Below are 19,867 nucleotides of genomic sequence, written 5' to 3' on the forward strand. Positions count from 1 at the left end.
CTGTGCCACTTCACTTAGAGACGTGCAGCAAAGGGCTGAGGTCACATCGCATGTGGAGGTACAAGGCCTCAATTTGAGGCCCAAATGCCTCTGAAGTCCTCAGTATTTGCAAGTGCCTGCAGGCGTCCAACCTGGCTTTCAGAGCACAGCATGCTGAGGTTACTGCTGGACGACATCAAACTTCTGGACAGGCCTAAGTATTAACTTGAGGGGCTTCCTCCATTGACCAGGGGGTGTGCCACCTTCTGTAAACATCACCATCAACTGAAACGCACGAGAAAAATCCGACGGAAGCGTCCACTCTCATGGGTGAGAGCGGTGGGGGCACGCGCACTGGGCAGCCGCTCCAACGGCCACAGGACGCAGGCGCCCAGCGGTTCAGGGGCTCCCTGGGAGGCCTCGTGGGGCAGCTCGAGGGAGTGAGGTTGGGAGATAGCGGCAGGGGTGGGCGTCAAAAGGAATGACGTGGGGAGAAGGGAGAGATGGAGGCAGTGGATAGTGGATAGTGAAAATGGGAAAACTGGCAATTTTCATTTTCAAAATTATTTTTTTGAGATGTCATTCACATGCCATAAAATTCACCTTCTGAGGCCGCAAATTCAGTGTCATTTCGTACATTCTCAAGCCTATGCAACCATCACCATCATCTATCCCATCACGTTTTCATCACCCCACAAAGAAGCCCCCATAACCATCAGCAGGCCCTCTTCATCCCCTCCTCCTCCAGTCCCTGCAACCACACATTTCCTTTCTGTCACTATGGTTTTGGCTTTTCTGGACATTTCATGAAATAATACAAATGTGACCACTGTGTGGGGCTTCTTTCACTTAGCATAATGTTTTCAAGTTCGTCCGTGTCGTAGCGCGTGTCAGTACTTCATTCCTTTTTATGACCGTGTAATATTTCACATATACACCACATTTAAAATATCCATTCATCCATTGATGGGCATTTCGGTTTTTTACACTAATAATCTCCATTTATTGACAGTGTATTCTGTGCCAGGCAGCACCAGGCTAAGTTACTGACCTTATTTCACAGATAAAGAGGCTTGGAGAGTGTGAAGAGTTTGCCCAAGATTAAGAGCTGGCAATTGGGGGAACTGGGGTTTGAACTCAGGTGAACTTCAGAGGTAATAAATTCACATGACAGAACATTAGAAAAGGTACACAAGGGTATTCAATGAAAAGTCACCCTTTTCCCCACGTTCCCCAGCCACACATTTCCCTCCTCAGAGACATCTGCTTTTGCCGTGCCGTGGAATCTTCCAGAGAATTACTTATACCTCAACATGTATGTATCACAATTTATTGACTAATCTGTCCCACTGATTTGAAATGTCACTTTTATGGTATAATAGATTCTTATACGTACATATGTTACTCTTTTCAGAGCTGTCCTGACTCTTTTTTGCCTATCTTTTATGTTTGCCATTTCTCTGAACTTTTTATCTTCTTTTTGATTTAAAAAACTGTTTCCTTTTCTTGTTTGTTTCTCTTAAGGCATTATCCATTATGTTCATTCACTCGTATGATTTTATTTAATTTATTTCTGTTTGGCAGTGTCGGGTATTAGTTGCAGCACGTGGTCTCTTCGTTGAAGTGCGTGGGCTCTTTCTTGCGGCTCGTGGGCTCTTTAGTTGTGGCGCGTGGGCTCCCCAGCACGTAGGCTCAGTAGTTGCGGCGTGCAGGCTTAGCTGCCCTGCGGCATGTGGGATCTCAGTTCCTCAACCAGGGATCGAACCTGCATCCCCTGCATTGGAAGGCAGATTCTTAACCACTGGACAACCAGGGAAGTCCCCACTCTTGTATTATTTTAAATTTAGTTGGCTTTTCTGAATTTTTTTTCTTTTATTTTGAATTCTGTCCTGAGTTCTATCATCTTACCTAATTCTGGTTTATGCTGTTCGTTCATCTGATTTTTTATTATGGTAAAATATACATAAAACCAAATTTAGTATTTCAACCATTTTCAAGTATACAATTCAGTGACATTAAATACATTCACAATGCTGTGCAACCATCAGCACTATCCAAATTCAAAATGATTATGTCAAGGGCTTCCCTGGTGGCGCAGTGGTTGAGAGTCCACCTGCCGATGCAGGGGACACGGGTTCGTGTCCCGGTCCGAGAGGATCCCAAATGCCGTGGAGGGCTAGGCCTGTGAGCCATGGCCGCTGAGCCTGTGTGTCCGGAGCCTGTGCTCTTCAACGGGAGAGGCCACAACGGTGAGAGGCCCATGTACCACAAAAAAAAAAAGAAAGAAAGAAAGAAAAGAAAGAAAGAAAAAGAAAGTCTAAACCACTAAATTCAATCATACAGGAATATAACATTTAAAAAAAAATTTCTTTGGCTGTGCAGCATGTGGGATCGTAGCTCCCCGACTAGGGATTGAACCCATGCCTGCTGCATTGGAAGCGCAGAGTCTTAACCACTGGACCACCAGGGAAGTCCCAGGAATATAACTTTTAGAGGAGAAGTTATAAACCCCTTGGTTATATGAACTGCAGATTTTTAGTAAGAAGTCATGTATTTTAAACGACTTGGAGCTTTAAAGAAAGGAAGGAAGGAAGGGAGAAAAAGGGACTTCCTTGGTTGTGCAGTGCATATAATATCAAAAATAAATAAATAAATTAAATAAATTTTAAAAAGAAAAAAATGCTGAAATCCACTGACTAATTATTCAGGCTGTTATATCTCACCACTTCCAGATACATTCCTTTATAAACTTTTAGCAAAAAGTTATCTTATGTCAGAAAAAATGAATTACAAACTTTTCTCTTTTTCCAAAATTTGAGAAATTCCCCTACACTTCTACCTTCAAATTTTATAAAAACGGAAAAGTAGTGACAACCCTTATACTTATATCCAATTGCATCATCTGGCCACATGCCTTCTACATCAATCAAATAACTACAAAACAACAAAATTCGAGTCATTTGTAAATAAAAAGGAAAGAAAATCAAGTTTTTGCAAAAAACGTACAATTTCGCTTTACAAATATAGGTAGAAAAATCCTAAAGAAACATCAGCACATCTAATCAATAATTATTAAAGAATGATATACACCATGACTACAAAAAGGCGTTATTCCAAGGACTCAAGGGTAACGCAACTTTAGAAAATCTATTAATATAACTATTTACATTAATACAACAATTTAATTAATAAATGAAAGAGAATAAAATACAGGACCAAACTGGCAGATGGGAAAAAGTTATCTGATAACATGCAACAGTCAGTTTCGGTGAAAATGCTCTGTACGCTAAAAACAGGAGACTTAATAGGACAGAGTATTCATCAAGAACCAACAGATAACAAAAGACAAATTAGGATAAATATGAACATCACATCTAAAAAACCCTATCCAACCAACCATAGGAGCCAGAAACTTAGGAATCACCATCACTGACGGCTATTTCTCCCTCGCCCTCATCCTCAACCCACCACCAGTGCTAACAATGATACTGCCTACATACCTCTAGAATCTGTCCACATCTTTCCACCAAAATGACCACCATACCCTGGTCCCAGCCACCATTATGCCCAATTTCTACAAAAGTCTCCTAACTTGTTTCCTCGCTTCCACTCTTTCTCCCTGCAGTGCCTTCTCCACGCGGTAGCAAAATGATAGGTTGAAAATGCAACTGGGGATGTTCCACACACTCACCTTCAACAAAAAAAGTTCAACGCTTGTCTATTACTCTTAAAGTCTGAAACCTTAAACAGAAGCCTGCACGATCGAGCTCCTGGTGGTGTGGGCACTTGTGCTCTTAGCGGCTCTCCCCTCCAGTGCCGCCAGGGGAAAGGGCAGAAGGACGCAGAGGCGCTGCTGCCAAAGCTGCCGCCTCCTGTGGGAGCTGCACAGCCAGCAACCTTGCTCCACTTTGCTGGGCAGGGACCCCGTCCAGTACAGTTAGTTCCCCCGACAGCACTGGGGCCAGGCCAGGGGAGAAGGGCCAGCTGTCCTGCCAAGAAGCTCATCACCCTCAAGGCAAACACCTCCAACCCTCAGACCCCGGGAGATTCAGAAGCGCTAGACGGTCCAGGCTCGCATTCTCACCTGTGCGCCTCAGGGCGTGACGTGTACTCTGCGCATGCGCCACCCCTCCCTAAACTGTTGCGTCCCGCAAACGCAAGCCCATTGTTCGCTCACAGGTTGCAGAGCTATAAATACCGGCAACAGCCCAAACGGTGCGCACTTCGCTTTTGGCCGAGTTGGCAGCTGAAGGAGAGTGCTCGGAGCCCAGCTCTCTATCCAAGGACCGATCTCACCCAAGTTCTCTATGGGCAGTTACTTAGGTAGGCCCTGCCCCTCACCCGTGCCCCGGGCACTGGGGGACCAGCACCTGCCAGGAGGGCTCGGCTGCCCCCAGCCCGCTCCCCGCGCCCACCGACTTCCCGTGGCCGGCCCGGGTCACCCAGCTGTCTATGGCCGGCTATCCACTCGCAGGCCAGCCCACAAGTGTCCCGTGACTCTGCATCTGCGCTTTGCCACAGAGTCTCTGAGACCCCATTCTACCATCCCGCAGGCCCTGCGCTCCTTTCTGGGGGTCCGTATCTCCATCTGCAGGCGAGGCCATCGGAAGAAGGCGGTGATGGGTGCTCTCACCTCCATGATGTCCCGCAGCTCAGGGTCCGCAGTGGTCACAGTCACTGTCAGTGTGGCGCGGGGGCAGCCAGTGCCGCCCACGACGCCCAGCTGTGTCCCGAACTGCAGCACAGAGCAGACGGTGTTGAGGGCCCTGGGAGAGAGCGGGAAAGGGATGGCCAAGCAGGAGGAAGTCCCCATTATTATTGGTGGTGGTGCTATAACCACTTTACAGATGAGCAATCTGAAGGAATCAGATCGCTTTTTTCTTTCCAAAAGCACTTCAGAAATTCACTTTCGGGTAATCATTTTGAGGTAGGATGAGAAACCAGGCTTGAAGAGGGTAAAAATGACTCTTTAAATTTACCACTTGGACTGAGCTATATGTGAACTCTAGGTAAGAGCGTGGGAACTGCACGAGCAAAGTGAGACACTGAAGATCACAATGGTAATTAATAGCCGTACTGTTTTCTAACGGACAAAGAAAATGCCTATATTATAAGTTCTATTTCTCCTGCTTTCTGGCAGTGTCATGCTCAGAGCAGCGTCCTGGCAAGGAAGTCAGGATACTTAGGTTCTGAAACCTGGTAAGGATACTAACATAATGAGAGAACTTGAACAAGTCAACCTGACCTCTCTGAGCCTCCGTTTCCTTCCTCGTGAAATGAGACTGTGAAAATAGAAGTTCTCTAAGGCCCTCCTAGTTCTAAAATGCTTCCAGTCTAGGAAACAGCATAGAAGTCAATACTAGCGCAGGCTGAAGGGAAAGATAGGGCAGGGAGAAGGTTGCTTCCATCCTAGAGAACAACGTCTGAACCATACCACTTGGGTCTTCTGCCCATCTGTGCCCAAGATGGGAGCACAGGCAGTTAATACAGAAGAGTGTAAAACTGCTCAGTCCTTACAACCATCATAACTGTCTGATTTTTGGATTCTCAGTAAGTATTGACAGTAGAGGTGTCCTGATAGCAAGAACCTTCCTCAAACATAGTGAGAATTTATCAGTCTCCCTGATTTTTTCATCACCCCCTTGTTCTTACAGAAAATTGCCACAATCCATCTGTACTTGGAACTCTGAATTCTCTGCAGCACTCTCTTCCTGTGGTGAGCAATGCAGCTTCCCTAACAGCAAGTGTCTGCAACTTCTCCAGAGTCTCTGCTCCTGCCGTCAGTTCGGCATCAGCTACGGCCACCTCTTTCCAGACACACATGGGTAGTGCCTACCTTCACCAACATTCTAGCACAACTATGTTATCTGGAGTTACTGACCAGAGCCAGATCTCCACTTCAGCTGCTTCCTATCCAGGTGTTTTTGAGTGGGGCATCACAGGAAGCACTGAAAAGAATTCTTCTTCACTCGGAGACTTTACTCTGGCACTCACTGACCAGCACACAGCTGCTTCCTCCATGTTTATGGCAGCCCAGTATGATAAAACTGCAGACACCAATAACATGGCCCCTCTATATCCATCACTTTCTGCCAGCCTTGCTCAGGGAACACCATCTCAGATTCCAAATCAGGGACATAGCCTGTCACTTCCCTACCAGGAAGGAAGCCAGGTATATTACTATAACCACGGCACACTGGGGTCTTTACTGTATGGAGAACTTGGCTCCTGCCTGCAGTCCTATGGTTCTGTGTCATACACAGGAAGTAGGGCCTCTGTGCAACCAGAAATGGTAATGGTACTAAAGGAGATTCAGCCCACCAATATCTTACCACCAGCTTCCACCTCTGGAATCTACTACCCTGTGTCTGCTCACCACATCACAGAAACAAGTTTTCAAGGTGAGTACAAACAGCAAGAAAGTTGAACAATGAGGTCAGCATTCAAAAATGGGGTCAAATCTACAGCTGGGAAGTGGTGTATAGACAGGTAGAATTTAGATCCTGAGCCTTTAATAACCACTACCTTTGCTCAGGGCTGTCTGTATTTAGACTCTACATAAGAACACCTAGGGCTTCCCTGGTGGTGCAGTGGTTAAGAATCCGCCTGCCAATGCAGGGGACACGGGTTCGAGCCCTGGGCTGGGAAGATCCCACATGCCATGGAGCAACTAAGAGTAGCCCAGCAACTAAGAAGATCCAATGAAGCCAAAAAAAAATACATACATAGAATAAATAAGTTCAAAACATAAATAAATGAGTATAAATTTTTTCAAAAAGAACACCTACTGTAGGTGGGAAGGTGGGAGGGACACTGTAAAGGTCATCTATGCTACATGTACAAGAACCCCAAGAGCATACCAATAGGTGCCACATTTTTCACTGCTGTAGCCGATCATTCCCCCTGTACTACCACACTGTATCTCTCCCTTCCCTAATCTACTGCTAGAGTCTCTTTGGAAGGTGTTTCAGAACTCTTGTTATGATAGTGCCAGTTTAACTGTCCTCACTTCCTTAATATATACCAGGATTTAAGACCTTAGGGTCCGAGATCCTGTCCAGAGCAAGCAGGCTAAGACTCTGTCTTTGTTTATCTATTTCATCAGGAAGGGCTCTACTCCCTCTCCTAGTTCATGGTGTGAAGTGTCCTTAGCCTCTCAGGAAAGTGGGGAGAATTGAACGGACTCTATATGAGAATGCTAGGCTTTGTAAAACATTTCATTTTTGAAAAATAAGACTCCTTTTTTAATTGACTTATAACAATCCTATGAAATACAAAGAAAACCAAGAATCAGTGACAGGAAATGATCACCAGTAAGAATTACAACAGTCACCACTTATCTCGTAGCATAGAACACTGTCCATGATCCTTAAGAAGAGTTAGTAGAAATGCCTTGCCCATCTTGCCCCTAAACACCAACACAGCAATCATGTACCTTGAAAGGTACATGATTGCTGTGTTGGTGTTTAGGGGGAGCATCTCACTTACGAGGGACTGACTTCTACCTTGACTCCTTTGTAGGGATGGAGACTTCCCTGGTGATGAAAACTTCCCTGGGATGGCAACCTCCAATCCAGACATTTTGTGTGACACAAACTCAAGAACTCCCCGAGTCCTGCAGGAGCAGAAGTATTCAGATACTTGAGAGAAATCCACCACCCGAACTTGGGGACATTTCAGGGACAGCTCCAGTCCAGAGTGCCAGTAGTCTCCTGGCCCTGCCTCCAGCTCCAAGGCAGGGACAAATAGAGAGTAAGAACTTGGAGGATATTACAACCAAGCTTTCAAAGCCTCTGGATGCCTACCAGATCCCAAGAGAAAACCAAGAGCTTCCACTACTCCCTTCAGAAATCCCTGATATTCACCAGCTCCCGGGCTGCACTGACCCCGTCAGCCAAGAGGAGCAGCCTGGTTCTGAAAACGCTCATCTGGGAAAGGACAGCCTGAGTCTTGAGGACCTAGGGACACTTGAAAATGGGATGGAATCTAGCAGTGGTTTTGCAGACACTACTACACTGGCGGAGCATATTCACCTTCCCCAGCTCTTTAATTCATTGAAAGATCTTCATCAATCCAAAGGTCCCAACGTGATCAAAGCCAAAGACACCTGGGTCATTAAAGTGAATCAGGTGCAGGAAAAGCCAAGTGTCATAAAGGATCCCTCTGATCAACCCGGGAAGAACAAACATAAAGCCTCTGAGCCTATCAGTGGTGCTCCCAAGGCCAAGATCCAGCCCAAGAATCCACAGTGCCTGTTAGGGGGAGAAGTGGTTCTATGCAATGCTGCAGTCAGTGACAGGGCTCCTGTGAACACGGCCAAGCATTCTAAAGGCAAACCTCAGAAAGCTGCATCCAGAAAGATCAGCAAAACTAAGAGCCACGGGCAGGAAAAGACCACAAGGACCAGAGGAAGAAAGAAGGCTGAAGAGAAGAAGCAGTCAGGGAACAAAGTCAAGGCAGAAGAGAAGCCAACAATTCCCAAGACGAAGCGAAAGGAACACCAAACTGAGCTTATCCACGAGAGCATTAAAAAGCCTCGAACCTCCCTAGGCATGCGCATGCTGGAGTCTGTGAAGGTTTTTCATGCACTGGGGAAGAAGAATGATAAGAAAACTGGGCTCTCTTCCTGTCGGGTCTTGGGAAATTCAAGCAACCCTAAAGACCCCCAGCCACCCCCAGCTATCCAGCCATGGCGGCGTACCCCACGTGAGGGTAAGAGTCCTGAGAAAACTCAAGTCGAAGCCCAGAAACCAGACAGCAGTGCTGAAAAACAGTGTCCATCTCCATCCCAGTATGAGCTGCCTCCACCTGAGAAGGTCAAGTTTTCTGCCTGGGACAAGCCTCAAGCTCGACCTGCTCCTCGGAGGCCACAGTCTCTGGCCTCACATCGGCCTGCTGTGGCGGACCGTGCCCAGCCTGCTTCTTCTAACTCAGCTCAACCTGCTGCAGCCAGTTCATCCCAGCCAGCTCCTGCCTCTTTGCCAGGTCCTGCCAAACCAGCTCAGCCAACTGTGACCAACCCAACCCAACCGGGTTGGACCGCCCATATCCATCCTTGTGTCCCTCAGTCTGCTGCTCCTAGGCCTGCACCCTACAAAACTTCATCTTTCGCTTCTCTCCAGCGGGAGCCTCTTCCCCCTGCTGTGACTAAGCGCCAGTTCCCACCCAAGCTCCAAACCCCATTTCTACTCCAAGACTTCAGCAAGCAACGAAGACCATGGAGGGAACCCAACGTTTCTGAGCCAGTCATGTCAAAGCCCATCGAACTAGAGCAGAGACCAGAGCGGGAGGCCATGAAGAGGCGGGCTCAACAAGAACGTGAGAATGCCGCCAAATACACCTCTTTGGGGAAACTGCAAGTTTTCATTGAGAGGGAAAAAGAAATGGCAATTGCTGACTACTACGGATATTTATAGTAAGAACTGCTAGGATTGTTGGTGCCACCTTGGGTACCAGGTATAAATTTCTCTATTTATTCTCTAATTATATATTTCTCTATTTATTTCTATATATTTATTAAAACAATAAAACTGAATAAATGAATGTCATCGAATTAATAGACGAGTAATAAACCTTTTGAATTTTGAGATGCTGTTAACTGTGGCGTGCTTTAATTTTTTTTTGTTTTGTTTTGTTTTTGATGGGGTTGGAATCAAAGTCTGCATGAGAAAGGGAGGACTGAAAGTTGGATGGGAGAATGAAGGAAAGGGGAGGAAAGGGGTAAAAACTGAGCAAAGAGGAAGGAACGTGGCCCAGGGCTAGGAAGGCCAGAAGAGATTTATGGATTTATGAAAGGAAGCAGGAGTGAGGAGGAAATGGCAGAAGTAAAGAGCAGGGTCAGAGGTCAGGGTTGAAAGAACAAAATGTGAGTAGAGTTGAAGATGACAGAATGTGAGTCTAGGTTTACTAGGAGAAATAGAAAAAGTCTCTTGGGGAGGTTGGCTTTAAGTCTCACCACCACCACACAGGTATTTAAGAAAACAAGAGGTTCAGGACACATCTCTGAAAGGTTTGAGTTGCCTTATGCAGGTGTGATTATAGTGGGGGTATAGGGAAATCTACCAGAGAGGTGGCTAGGGCTCAGAGTTATCCTAGGGGATAGGGCCTGGTATGTAAATCACCATGTACTCAACACCTAAGCACCAGGGCAGCTAATGCACTATTCAGTTAATCCTGGCAACAAACAGGCAAGGCCAGTATTCCTGTGCCACTTCACTTAGAGACGTGCAGCAAAGGGCTGAGGTCACATCGCATGTGGAGGTACAAGGCCTCAATTTGAGGCCCAAATGCCTCTGAAGTCCTCAGTATTTGCAAGTGCCTGCAGGCGTCCAACCTGGCTTTCAGAGCACAGCATGCTGAGGTTACTGCTGGACGACATCAAACTTCTGGACAGGCCTAAGTATTAACTTGAGGGGCTTCCTCCATTGACCAGGGGGTGTGCCACCTTCTGTAAACATCACCATCAACTGAAACGCACGAGAAAAATCCGACGGAAGCGTCCACTCTCACGGGTGAGAGCGGTGGGGGCACGCGCACTGGGCAGCCGCTCCAACGGCCACAGGACGCAGGCGCCCAGCGGTTCAGGGGCTCCCTGGGAGGCCTCGTGGGGCAGCTCGAGGGAGTGAGGTTGGGAGATAGCGGCAGGGGTGGGCGTCAAAAGGAATGACGTGGGGAGAAGGGAGAGATGGAGGCAGTGGATAGTGGATAGTGAAAATGGGAAAACTGGCAATTTTCATTTTCAAAATTATTTTTTTGAGATGTCATTCACATGCCATAAAATTCACCTTCTGAGGCCGCAAATTCAGTGTCATTTCGTACATTCTCAAGCCTATGCAACCATCACCATCATCTATCCCATCACGTTTTCATCACCCCACAAAGAAGCCCCCATAACCATCAGCAGGCCCTCTTCATCCCCTCCTCCTCCAGTCCCTGCAACCACACATTTCCCTTCTGTCGCTATGGTTTTGGCTTTTCTGGACATTTCATGAAATAATACAAATGTGACCACTGTGTGGGGCTTCTTTCACTTAGCATAATGTTTTCAAGTTCGTCCGTGTCGTAGCGCGTGTCAGTACTTCATTCCTTTTTATGACTGTGTAATATTTCACATATACACCACATTTAAAATATCCATTCATCCATTGATGGGCATTTCGGTTTTTTACACTAATAATCTCCATTTATTGACAGTGTATTCTGTGCCAGGCAGCACCAGGCTAAGTTACTGACCTTATTTCACAGATAGAGGCTTGGAGAGTGTGAAGAGTTTGCCCAAGATTAAGAGCTGGCAATTGGGGGAACTGGGGTTTGAACTCAGGTGAACTTCAGAGGTAATAAATTCACATGACAGAACATTAGAAAAGGTACACAAGGGTACTCAAAGAAAAGACACCCTTTTCCCCACATTCCCCAGCCACACATTTCCCTCCTCAGAGACATCTGCTTTTGCCGTGCCGTGGAATCTTCCAGAGAATTACTTATACCTCAACATGTATGTATCACAATTTATTGACTAATCTGTCCCACTGATTTGAAATGTCACTTTTATGGTATAATAGATTCTTATACGTACATATGTTACTCTTTTCAGAGCTGTCCTGACTCTTTTTTGCCTATCTTTTATGTTTGCCATTTCTCTGAACTTTTTATCTTCTTTTTGATTTAAAAAACTGTTTCCTTTTCTTGTTTGTTTCTCTTAAGGCATTATCCATTATGTTCATTCACTCGTATGATTTTATTTAATTTATTTCTGTTTGGCAGTGTCGGGTATTAGTTGCAGCACGTGGTCTCTTCGTTGAAGTGCGTGGGCTCTTTCTTGCGGCTCGTGGGCTCTTTAGTTGTGGCGCGTGGGCTCCACAGCACGTAGGCTCAGTAGTTGCGGCGTGCAGGCTTTAGCTGCCCTGCGGCATGTGGGATCTCAGTTCCTCAACCAGGGATCGAACCTGCATCCCCTGCATTGGAAGGCAGATTCTTAACCACTGGACAACCAGGGAAGTCCCCACTCTTGTATTATTTTAAATTTAGTTGGCTTTTCTGAATTTTTTTCTTTTATTTTGAATTCTGTCCTGAGTTCTATCATCTTACCTAATTCTGGTTTATGCTGTTCGTTCATCTGATTTTTTATTATGGTAAAATATACATAAAACCAAATTTAGTATTTCAACCATTTTCAAGTATACAATTCAGTGACATTAAATACATTCACAATGCTGTGCAACCATCAGCACTATCCAAATTCAAAATGATTATGTCAAGGGCTTCCCTGGTGGCGCAGTGGTTGAGAGTCCACCTGCCGATGCAGGGGACACGGGTTCGTGTCCCGGTCCGGGAGGATCCCAAATGCCGTGGAGGGCTAGGCCTGTGAGCCATGGCCGCTGAGCCTGTGTGTCCGGAGCCTGTGCTCTTCAACGGGAGAGGCCACAACGGTGAGAGGCCCATGTACCACAAAAAAAAAAAAGAAAGAAAGAAAGAAAAGAAAGAAAGAAAAAGAAAGTCTAAACCACTAAATTCAATCATACAGGAATATAACATTTAAAAAAAAATTTCTTTGGCTGTGCAGCATGTGGGATCGTAGCTCCCCGACTAGGGATTGAACCCATGCCTGCTGCATTGGAAGCGCAGAGTCTTAACCACTGGACCACCAGGGAAGTCCCAGGAATATAACTTTTAGAGGAGAAGTTATAAACCCCTTGGTTATATGAACTGCAGATTTTTAGTAAGAAGTCATGTATTTTAAACGACTTGGAGCTTTAAAGAAAGGAAGGAAGGAAGGGAGAAAAAGGGACTTCCTTGGTTGTGCAGTGCATATAATATCAAAAATAAATAAATAAATTAAATAAATTTTAAAAAGAAAAAAATGCTGAAATCCACTGACTAATTATTCAGGCTGTTATATCTCACCACTTCCAGATACATTCCTTTATAAACTTTTAGCAAAAAGTTATCTTATGTCAGAAAAAATGAATTACAAACTTTTCTCTTTTTCCAAAATTTGAGAAATTCCCCTACACTTCTACCTTCAAATTTTATAAAAACGGAAAAGTAGTGACAACCCTTATACTTATATCCAATTGCATCATCTGGCCACATGCCTTCTACATCAATCAAATAACTACAAAACAACAAAATTCGAGTCATTTGTAAATAAAAAGGAAAGAAAATCAAGTTTTTGCAAAAAACGTACAATTTCGCTTTACAAATATAGGTAGAAAAATCCTAAAGAAACATCAGCACATCTAATCAATAATTATTAAAGAATGATATACACCATGACTACAAAAAGGCGTTATTCCAAGGACTCAAGGGTAACGCAACTTTAGAAAATCTATTAATATAACTATTTACATTAATACAACAATTTAATTAATAAATGAAAGAGAATAAAATACAGGACCAAACTGGCAGATGGGAAAAAGTTATCTGATAACATGCAACAGTCAGTTTCGGTGAAAATGCTCTGTACGCTAAAAACAGGAGACTTAATAGGACAGAGTATTCATCAAGAACCAACAGATAACAAAAGACAAATTAGGATAAATATGAACATCACATCTAAAAAACCCTATCCAACCAACCATAGGAGCCAGAAACTTAGGAATCACCATCACTGACGGCTATTTCTCCCTCGCCCTCATCCTCAACCCACCACCAGTGCTAACAATGATACTGCCTACATACCTCTAGAATCTGTCCACATCTTTCCACCAAAATGACCACCATACCCTGGTCCCAGCCACCATTATGCCCAATTTCTACAAAAGTCTCCTAACTTGTTTCCTCGCTTCCACTCTTTCTCCCTGCAGTGCCTTCTCCACGCGGTAGCAAAATGATAGGTTGAAAATGCAACTGGGGATGTTCCACACACTCACCTTCAACAAAAAAAGTTCAACGCTTGTCTATTACTCTTAAAGTCTGAAACCTTAAACAGAAGCCTGCACGATCGAGCTCCTGGTGGTGTGGGCACTTGTGCTCTTAGCGGCTCTCCCCTCCAGTGCCGCCAGGGGAAAGGGCAGAAGGACGCAGAGGCGCTGCTGCCAAAGCTGCCGCCTCCTGTGGGAGCTGCACAGCCAGCAACCTTGCTCCACTTTGCTGGGCAGGGACCCCGTCCAGTACAGTTAGTTCCCCCGACAGCACTGGGGCCAGGCCAGGGGAGAAGGGCCAGCTGTCCTGCCAAGAAGCTCATCACCCTCAAGGCAAACACCTCCAACCCTCAGACCCCGGGAGATTCAGAAGCGCTAGACGGTCCAGGCTCGCATTCTCACCTGTGCGCCTCAGGGCGTGACGTGTACTCTGCGCATGCGCCACCCCTCCCTAAACTGTTGCGTCCCGCAAACGCAAGCCCATTGTTCGCTCACAGGTTGCAGAGCTATAAATACCGGCAACAGCCCAAACGGTGCGCACTTCGCTTTTGGCCGAGTTGGCAGCTGAAGGAGAGTGCTCGGAGCCCAGCTCTCTATCCAAGGACCGATCTCACCCAAGTTCTCTATGGGCAGTTACTTAGGTAGGCCCTGCCCCTCACCCGTGCCCCGGGCACTGGGGGACCAGCACCTGCCAGGAGGGCTCGGCTGCCCCCAGCCCGCTCCCCGCGCCCACCGACTTCCCGTGGCCGGCCCGGGTCACCCAGCTGTCTATGGCCGGCTATCCACTCGCAGGCCAGCCCACAAGTGTCCCGTGACTCTGCATCTGCGCTTTGCCACAGAGTCTCTGAGACCCCATTCTACCATCCCGCAGGCCCTGCGCTCCTTTCTGGGGGTCCGTATCTCCATCTGCAGGCGAGGCCATCGGAAGAAGGCGGTGATGGGTGCTCTCACCTCCATGATGTCCCGCAGCTCAGGGTCCGCAGTGGTCACAGTCACTGTCAGTGTGGCGCGGGGGCAGCCAGTGCCGCCCACGACGCCCAGCTGTGTCCCGAACTGCAGCACAGAGCAGACGGTGTTGAGGGCCCTGGGAGAGAGCGGGAAAGGGATGGCCAAGCAGGAGGAAGTCCCCATTATTATTGGTGGTGGTGCTATAACCACTTTACAGATGAGCAATCTGAAGGAATCAGATCGCTTTTTTCTTTCCAAAAGCACTTCAGAAATTCACTTTCGGGTAATCATTTTGAGGTAGGATGAGAAACCAGGCTTGAAGAGGGTAAAAATGACTCTTTAAATTTACCACTTGGACTGAGCTATATGTGAACTCTAGGTAAGAGCGTGGGAACTGCACGAGCAAAGTGAGACACTGAAGATCACAATGGTAATTAATAGCCGTACTGTTTTCTAACGGACAAAGAAAATGCCTATATTATAAGTTCTATTTCTCCTGCTTTCTGGCAGTGTCATGCTCAGAGCAGCGTCCTGGCAAGGAAGTCAGGATACTTAGGTTCTGAAACCTGGTAAGGATACTAACATAATGAGAGAACTTGAACAAGTCAACCTGACCTCTCTGAGCCTCCGTTTCCTTCCTCATGAAATGAGACTGTGAAAATAGAAGTTCTCTAAGGCCCTCCTAGTTCTAAAATGCTTCCAGTCTAGGAAACAGCATAGAAGTCAATACTAGCGCAGGCTGAAGGGAAAGATAGGGCAGGGAGAAGGTTGCTTCCATCCTAGAGAACAACGTCTGAACCATACCACTTGGGTCTTCTGCCCATCTGTGCCCAAGATGGGAGCACAGGCAGTTAATACAGAAGAGTGTAAAACTGCTCAGTCCTTACAACCATCATAACTGTCTGATTTTTGGATTCTCAGTAAGTATTGACAGTAGAGGTGTCCTGATAGCAAGAACCTTCCTCAAACATAGTGAGAATTTATCAGTCTCCCTGATTTTTTCATCACCCCCTTGTTCTTACAGAAAATTGCCACAATCCATCTGTACTTGGAACTCTGAATTCTCTGCAGCACTCTCTTCCTGTGGTGAGCAATGCAGCTTCCCTAACAGCAAGTGTCTGCAACTTCTCCAGAGTCTCTGCTCCTGCCGTCAGTTCGGCATCAGCTACGGCCACCTCTTTCCAGACACACATGGGTAGTGCCTACCTTCACCAACATTCTAGCACAACTATGTTATCTGGAGTTACTGACCAGAGCCAGATCTCCACTTCAGCTGCTTCCTATCCAGGTGTTTTTGAGTGGGGCATCACAGGAAGCACTGAAAAGAATTCTTCTTCACTCGGAGACTTTACTCTGGCACTCACTGACCAGCACACAGCTGCTTCCTCCATGTTTATGGCAGCCCAGTATGATAAAACTGCAGACACCAATAACATGGCCCCTCTATATCCATCACTTTCTGCCAGCCTTGCTCAGGGAACACCATCTCAGATTCCAAATCAGGGACATAGCCTGTCACTTCCCTACCAGGAAGGAAGCCAGGTATATTACTATAACCACGGCACACTGGGGTCTTTACTGTATGGAGAACTTGGCTCCTGCCTGCAGTCCTATGGTTCTGTGTCATACACAGGAAGTAGGGCCTCTGTGCAACCAGAAATGGTAATGGTACTAAAGGAGATTCAGCCCACCAATATCTTACCACCAGCTTCCACCTCTGGAATCTACTACCCTGTGTCTGCTCACCACATCACAGAAACAAGTTTTCAAGGTGAGTACAAACAGCAAGAAAGTTGAACAATGAGGTCAGCATTCAAAAATGGGGTCAAATCTACAGCTGGGAAGTGGTGTATAGACAGGTAGAATTTAGATCCTGAGCCTTTAATAACCACTACCTTTGCTCAGGGCTGTCTGTATTTAGACTCTACATAAGAACACCTAGGGCTTCCCTGGTGGTGCAGTGGTTAAGAATCCACCTGCCAATGCAGGGGACACGGGTTCGAGCCCTGGGCTGGGAAGATCCCACATGCCATGGAGCAACTAAGAGTAGCCCAGCAACTAAGAAGATCCAATGAAGCCAAAAAAAATACATACATAGAATAAATAAGTTCAAAACATAAATAAATGAGTATAAATTTTTTCAAAAAGAACACCTACTGTAGGTGGGAAGGTGGGAGGGACACTGTAAAGGTCATCTATGCTACATGTACAAGAACCCCAAGAGCATACCAATAGGTGCCACATTTTTCACTGCTGTAGCCGATCATTCCCCCTGTACTACCACACTGTATCTCTCCCTTCCCTAATCTACTGCTAGAGTCTCTTTGGAAGGTGTTTTAGAACTCTTGTTATGATATTGCCAGTTTAACTGTCCTCACTTCCTTAATATATACCAGGATTTAAGACCTTAGGGTCCGAGATCCTGTCCAGAGCAAGCAGGCTAAGACTCTGTCTTTGTTTATCTATTTCATCAGGAAGGGCTCTACTCCCTCTCCTAGTTCATGGTGTGAAGTGTTCTTAGCCTCTCAGGAAAGTGGGGAGAATTGAACGGACTCTATATGAGAATGCTAGGCTTTGTAAAACATTTCATTTTTGAAAAATAAGACTCCTTTTTTAATTGACGTATAACAATCCTATGAAATACAAAGAAAACCAAGAATCAGTGACAGGAAATGATCACCAGTAAGAATTACAACAGTCACCACTTATCTCGTAGCATAGAACACTGTCCATGATCCTTAAGAAGAGTTAGTAGAAATGCCTTGCCCATCTTGCCCCTAAACACCAACACAGCAATCATGTACCTTGAAAGGTACATGATTGCTGTGTTGGTGTTTAGGGGGAGCATCTCACTTACGAGGGACTGACTTCTACCTTGACTCCTTTGTAGGGATGGAGACTTCCCTGGTGATGAAAACTTCCCTGGGATGGCAACCTCCAATCCAGACATTTTGTGTGACACAAACTCAAGAACTCCCCGAGTCCTGCAGGAGCAGAAGTATTCAGATACTTGAGAGAAATCCACCACCCGAACTTGGGGACATTTCAGGGACAGCTCCAGTCCAGAGTGCCAGTAGTCTCCTGGCCCTGCCTCCAGCTCCAAGGCAGGGACAAATAGAGAGTAAGAACTTGGAGGATATTACAACCAAGCTTTCAAAGCCTCTGGATGCCTACCAGATCCCAAGAGAAAACCAAGAGCTTCCACTACTCCCTTCAGAAATCCCTGATATTCACCAGCTCCCGGGCTGCACTGACCCCGTCAGCCAAGAGGAGCAGCCTGGTTCTGAAAACGCTCATCTGGGAAAGGACAGCCTGAGTCTTGAGGACCTAGGGACACTTGAAAATGGGATGGAATCTAGCAGTGGTTTTGCAGACACTACTACACTGGCGGAGCATATTCACCTTCCCCAGCTCTTTAATTCATTGAAAGATCTTCATCAATCCAAAGGTCCCAACGTGATCAAAGCCAAAGACACCAGGGTCATTAAAGTGAATCAGGTGCAGGAAAAGCCAAGTGTCATAAAGGATCCCTCTGATCAACCCGGGAAGAACAAACATAAAGCCTCTGAGCCTATCAGTGGTGCTCCCAAGGCCAAGATCCAGCCCAAGAATCCACAGTGCCTGTTAGGGGGAGAAGTGGTTCTATGCAATGCTGCAGTCAGTGACAGGGCTCCTGTGAACACGGCCAAGCATTCTAAAGGCAAACCTCAGAAAGCTGCATCCAGAAAGATCAGCAAAACTAAGAGCCACGGGCAGGAAAAGACCACAAGGACCAGAGGAAGAAAGAAGGCTGAAGAGAAGAAGCAGTCAGGGAACAAAGTCAAGGCAGAAGAGAAGCCAACAATTCCCAAGACGAAGCGAAAGGAACACCAAACTGAGCTTATCCACGAGAGCATTAAAAAGCCTCGAACCTCCCTAGGCATGCGCATGCTGGAGTCTGTGAAGGTTTTTCATGCACTGGGGAAGAAGAATGATAAGAAAACTGGGCTCTCTTCCTGTCGGGTCTTGGGAAATTCAAGCAACCCTAAAGACCCCCAGCCACCCCCAGCTATCCAGCCATGGCGGCGTACCCCACGTGAGGGTAAGAGTCCTGAGAAAACTCAAGTCGAAGCCCAGAAACCAGACAGCAGTGCTGAAAAACAGTGTCCATCTCCATCCCAGTATGAGCTGCCTCCACCTGAGAAGGTCAAGTTTTCTGCCTGGGACAAGCCTCAAGCTCGACCTGCTCCTCGGAGGCCACAGTCTCTGGCCTCACATCGGCCTGCTGTGGCGGACCGTGCCCAGCCTGCTTCTTCTAACTCAGCTCAACCTGCTGCAGCCAGTTCATCCCAGCCAGCTCCTGCCTCTTTGCCAGGTCCTGCCAAACCAGCTCAGCCAACTGTGACCAACCCAACCCAACCGGGTTGGACCGCCCATATCCATCCTTGTGTCCCTCAGTCTGCTGCTCCTAGGCCTGCACCCTACAAAACTTCATCTTTCGCTTCTCTCCAGCGGGAGCCTCTTCCCCCTGCTGTGACTAAGCGCCAGTTCCCACCCAAGCTCCAAACCCCATTTCTACTCCAAGACTTCAGCAAGCAACGAAGACCATGGAGGGAACCCAACGTTTCTGAGCCAGTCATGTCAAAGCCCATCGAACTAGAGCAGAGACCAGAGCGGGAGGCCATGAAGAGGCGGGCTCAACAAGAACGTGAGAATGCCGCCAAATACACCTCTTTGGGGAAACTGCAAGTTTTCATTGAGAGGGAAAAAGAAATGGCAATTGCTGACTACTACGGATATTTATAGTAAGAACTGCTAGGATTGTTGGTGCCACCTTGGGTACCAGGTATAAATTTCTCTATTTATTCTCTAATTATATATTTCTCTATTTATTTCTATATATTTATTAAAACAATAAAACTGAATAAATGAATGTCATCGAATTAATAGACGAGTAATAAACCTTTTGAATTTTGAGATGCTGTTAACTGTGGCGTGCTTTAATTTTTTTTGTTTTGTTTTGTTTTTGATGGGGTTGGAATCAAAGTCTGCATGAGAAAGGGAGGACTGAAAGTTGGATGGGAGAATGAAGGAAAGGG

The 19,867-nt window shown here is 46.4% G+C and overlaps 2 protein-coding genes across 2 annotated transcripts; both read left to right on the top strand.

The window, feature by feature from the left end:
• Window positions 1-84: 84 nt before the first annotated feature.
• On the top strand, window positions 85-9,395 carry LOC132501368 (uncharacterized protein C2orf78-like). Its single transcript, XM_060116958.1, has 6 exons — window positions 85-197; window positions 4,159-4,302; window positions 4,574-4,733; window positions 4,989-5,052; window positions 5,634-6,380; window positions 7,501-9,395. The coding sequence occupies exons 1-6, from the start codon at window positions 85-87 to the stop codon at window positions 9,393-9,395; spliced, it is 3,123 nt and encodes a 1,040-aa protein (XP_059972941.1).
• Window positions 9,396-10,265: 870 nt separating this feature from the next.
• Window positions 10,266-19,574, top strand: LOC132501369 (uncharacterized protein C2orf78-like). Its single transcript, XM_060116959.1, has 6 exons — window positions 10,266-10,378; window positions 14,339-14,482; window positions 14,754-14,913; window positions 15,169-15,232; window positions 15,814-16,560; window positions 17,680-19,574. The coding sequence occupies exons 1-6, from the start codon at window positions 10,266-10,268 to the stop codon at window positions 19,572-19,574; spliced, it is 3,123 nt and encodes a 1,040-aa protein (XP_059972942.1).
• Window positions 19,575-19,867: the final 293 nt, after the last annotated feature.

The sequence above is a fragment of the Mesoplodon densirostris genome, chromosome 14, assembly GCF_025265405.1.
Source record: "Mesoplodon densirostris isolate mMesDen1 chromosome 14, mMesDen1 primary haplotype, whole genome shotgun sequence".
Taxonomy (NCBI): domain Eukaryota; kingdom Metazoa; phylum Chordata; class Mammalia; order Artiodactyla; family Ziphiidae; genus Mesoplodon; species Mesoplodon densirostris.

Coding starts and splice junctions, on each gene's coding strand:
- LOC132501369 (XM_060116959.1), top strand. CDS start 10,266: ATGCCTCTGAAGTCCTCAGTATTTGCAAGTGCCTGCAGGCGTCCAACC. Junction 10,379..14,338: donor AAACTTCTGGACAGGCCTAA/GTATTAACTTGA, acceptor GTTCGCTCACAG/GTTGCAGAGCTATAAATACC. Junction 14,914..15,168: donor ACTGCAGCACAGAGCAGACG/GTGTTGAGGGCC, acceptor TGTGAACTCTAG/GTAAGAGCGTGGGAACTGCA.
- LOC132501368 (XM_060116958.1), top strand. CDS start 85: ATGCCTCTGAAGTCCTCAGTATTTGCAAGTGCCTGCAGGCGTCCAACC. Junction 198..4,158: donor AAACTTCTGGACAGGCCTAA/GTATTAACTTGA, acceptor GTTCGCTCACAG/GTTGCAGAGCTATAAATACC. Junction 4,734..4,988: donor ACTGCAGCACAGAGCAGACG/GTGTTGAGGGCC, acceptor TGTGAACTCTAG/GTAAGAGCGTGGGAACTGCA.